At 62.7% G+C, this 2,178-nt stretch overlaps 1 protein-coding gene across 1 annotated transcript; it reads right to left on the reverse strand.

Moving 5' to 3' along the window:
* Nucleotides 1-467: 467 nt before the first annotated feature.
* Nucleotides 468-2,172, reverse strand: MRPS2 (mitochondrial ribosomal protein S2; the record flags this gene model as incomplete). The annotated part of the gene is made up of 3 exons (XM_009280634.1): nt 468-1,412; nt 1,807-1,936; nt 2,169-2,172. Coding segments are annotated over 3 exons (678 nt in total), but the record flags the coding sequence as incomplete, so codon positions are not given.
* Between the last annotated feature and the right edge of the window lie 6 nt (nt 2,173-2,178).

Here is a 2,178-nt window from a genome sequence, read left to right on the forward strand (position 1 = left end):
AGCGCGTTCGCTCCCGCGGGCTCCCCCTGCTGGGCGGGAGGACGCAGGGCAGGGAGCGGCCGGGGCGAGCGCCGGGGACACGGGGCCAGGACGCGGGCCAGGGACGGGGACCCCCGGCCCAGACCTCTTCCCGACGCTGGGCCTGACCCCCAACGCTACAGGACTGCCCTAAGCCCTCCCACGGAGACACAAGGCATGTTAGGAGCTGGATTTCCCTTTTCTCGGCTGCACCCTGCAGTCCCCCCCCTCCCCGTGGCGGTGGGAGGGGGGGGAGCCCGGGGCAAACGCGGGGAAGCGGGGACCCTCCAAGCCTGTGATGCACCGGCCAGACTCGCACCCCTCCTGCTCCCAGCCTGCAACACCCTGTGGGTCCCCAGGCTGGGAACACCCTTCACCCCCATCCCGTGACCATGAATGTTTGCCGGAGACTCCCCCCTACCTTCCCATTTCACATGGAAAGAAAGAAAAAGGATCACAGGGCCCTTTATTTGTCGTGTCAGGAAAAGGAGCGAGACACAAGTGGTTTCAGGTGAGATCACAAGCTCAGGAACAGCAAGGCCACAGGACAGAGGCACCTCCTTGCAACAGGGACAAACACAAGGACGGGAGCTGGGTCTGACCCGGCTCCGTCTCCCCTTGCATCGCTCCGGACAATTTTTTTTTTTTTTTTGAGCTAGAGACCCACCGCAGCTGCGGCCACCGCGGGATCTCTGCGCAGCAGCAGAGCTGGGGGTTCCCTTCCGCAACCAGCCCAGCTCTGCCGAAAGCTGGTGCTCTGGGTGCAGGGTCAGTCCTGCAGCGCCCGCGGGAGCGGAGCAGGATGCCCATCACCAAGCCGCTGGGCACGGCCGAGCCTGTCCCTAGGGCTCTAATTGCCCTCCGCTTTGCTCCGCAGCTCGTTGAAGACCTCACTCTGCTGCCTCTTGTCCTTGGCGCGGATAATGGTCATCCTGAAGAGCTTGCAGTAGAGCTCCATGGCGGTGGGGCTGTCGTCGTTGCCAGGGATGGGGTAGGTGATCAAGCAGGGGTTGCAGTTCGTGTCCACCACCCCCACGGTGGGGATGTTCATCTTGGCAGCATCCCGGATGGCCACGTGGGGCTCAAAGACGTTGTTGAGGCTGCTGAGGAAGATGATGAGGTCGGGCAGGCGGACGCCGGACCCGAACTGGACGTGGGCGTTGGTGAGCAGGCCGCCCTGCCAGTAGCGGGTGTGGGCGTACTCCCCACACTCCCGTGCCGTGCTCTCAACCAGGTGGCAGAACTGGCGTTTGCGGCTGATGAAGAGGATGATGCCCTTGCGGTAGGCGATGTGGGCGGTGAAGTTGAGGGCCAGCTGGAGGTGCTGCATTGTCTGATCCAAGTCGATGATGTCCTGATCCAGGCGGCAGCCAAAGATGTAAGGCTCCATGAACCTGCAGGGACAGAGGGAGGGCGACACAAGGGGACGCGGGGACAGGGCGCTACAGGCATCGAGCAGTGTTTCTGAACGTGGCGTGGCCCCACAGAAACCTTCTCACACCCCAGCTCCCAGATGGTACCAGAGGTGCTCTCTGCAGAGAACCCTTGTGCGCAGCGCCTGTTCCAGCCGGGCTCAGGGGGGTGCAGGTCTGACACCCCACTCGGTGCTCGCGCTGACTGAGGGTCTCTGCAGTTTTGCAGGGCAGTGACTGTGCCCAGGTGGAAACGTGGGTCTGTGTGGGCAGTTCCAGACCCAGATCAATCTAGTGCAGCCCCCAAAAGCTGATGTGGTCAAGGGAGAGACTCCTAATGTCAACAAATGTTGGATGACAAAATGGGGTCACTCACCTATGCCGACATCCCTTTTTGTGCCCCAAGTGCACCCGGGCATCAAAGAGGTCTTTCAGGGAGAAGAGCTCCTTCACGTTGAAGAAGTCGGGGTGGCTGAGAGGCTCGGACAGCAGCTTGTCATCCTCGGCTGGGAGAAGGGAAAAAACCCATCACTACTCCTTCTTGCCGTGTGTGCCGGGGATGAGCCGGAACGGGAGAAAGGGCCCTGATGCGCCCATGGCCACTGAAGTGCAACAAGGGCCTGGCGATGCCAGCAAGGACATTGCTCATCGCCTGGCCCCAGGTGCCGACAGTGCCGGGGCCCGGCTCAGGGGACTCCCCTTTCCTCGGAGAAGGGGCCGGTACGCGGCAGCACTCACCGCGGGGCCG

The sequence above is a fragment of the Aptenodytes forsteri genome, unplaced genomic scaffold, assembly GCF_000699145.1.
Source record: "Aptenodytes forsteri isolate BGI_AS27 unplaced genomic scaffold, ASM69914v1 Scaffold68, whole genome shotgun sequence".
NCBI classification, from domain to species: Eukaryota; Metazoa; Chordata; class Aves; order Sphenisciformes; family Spheniscidae; genus Aptenodytes; species Aptenodytes forsteri.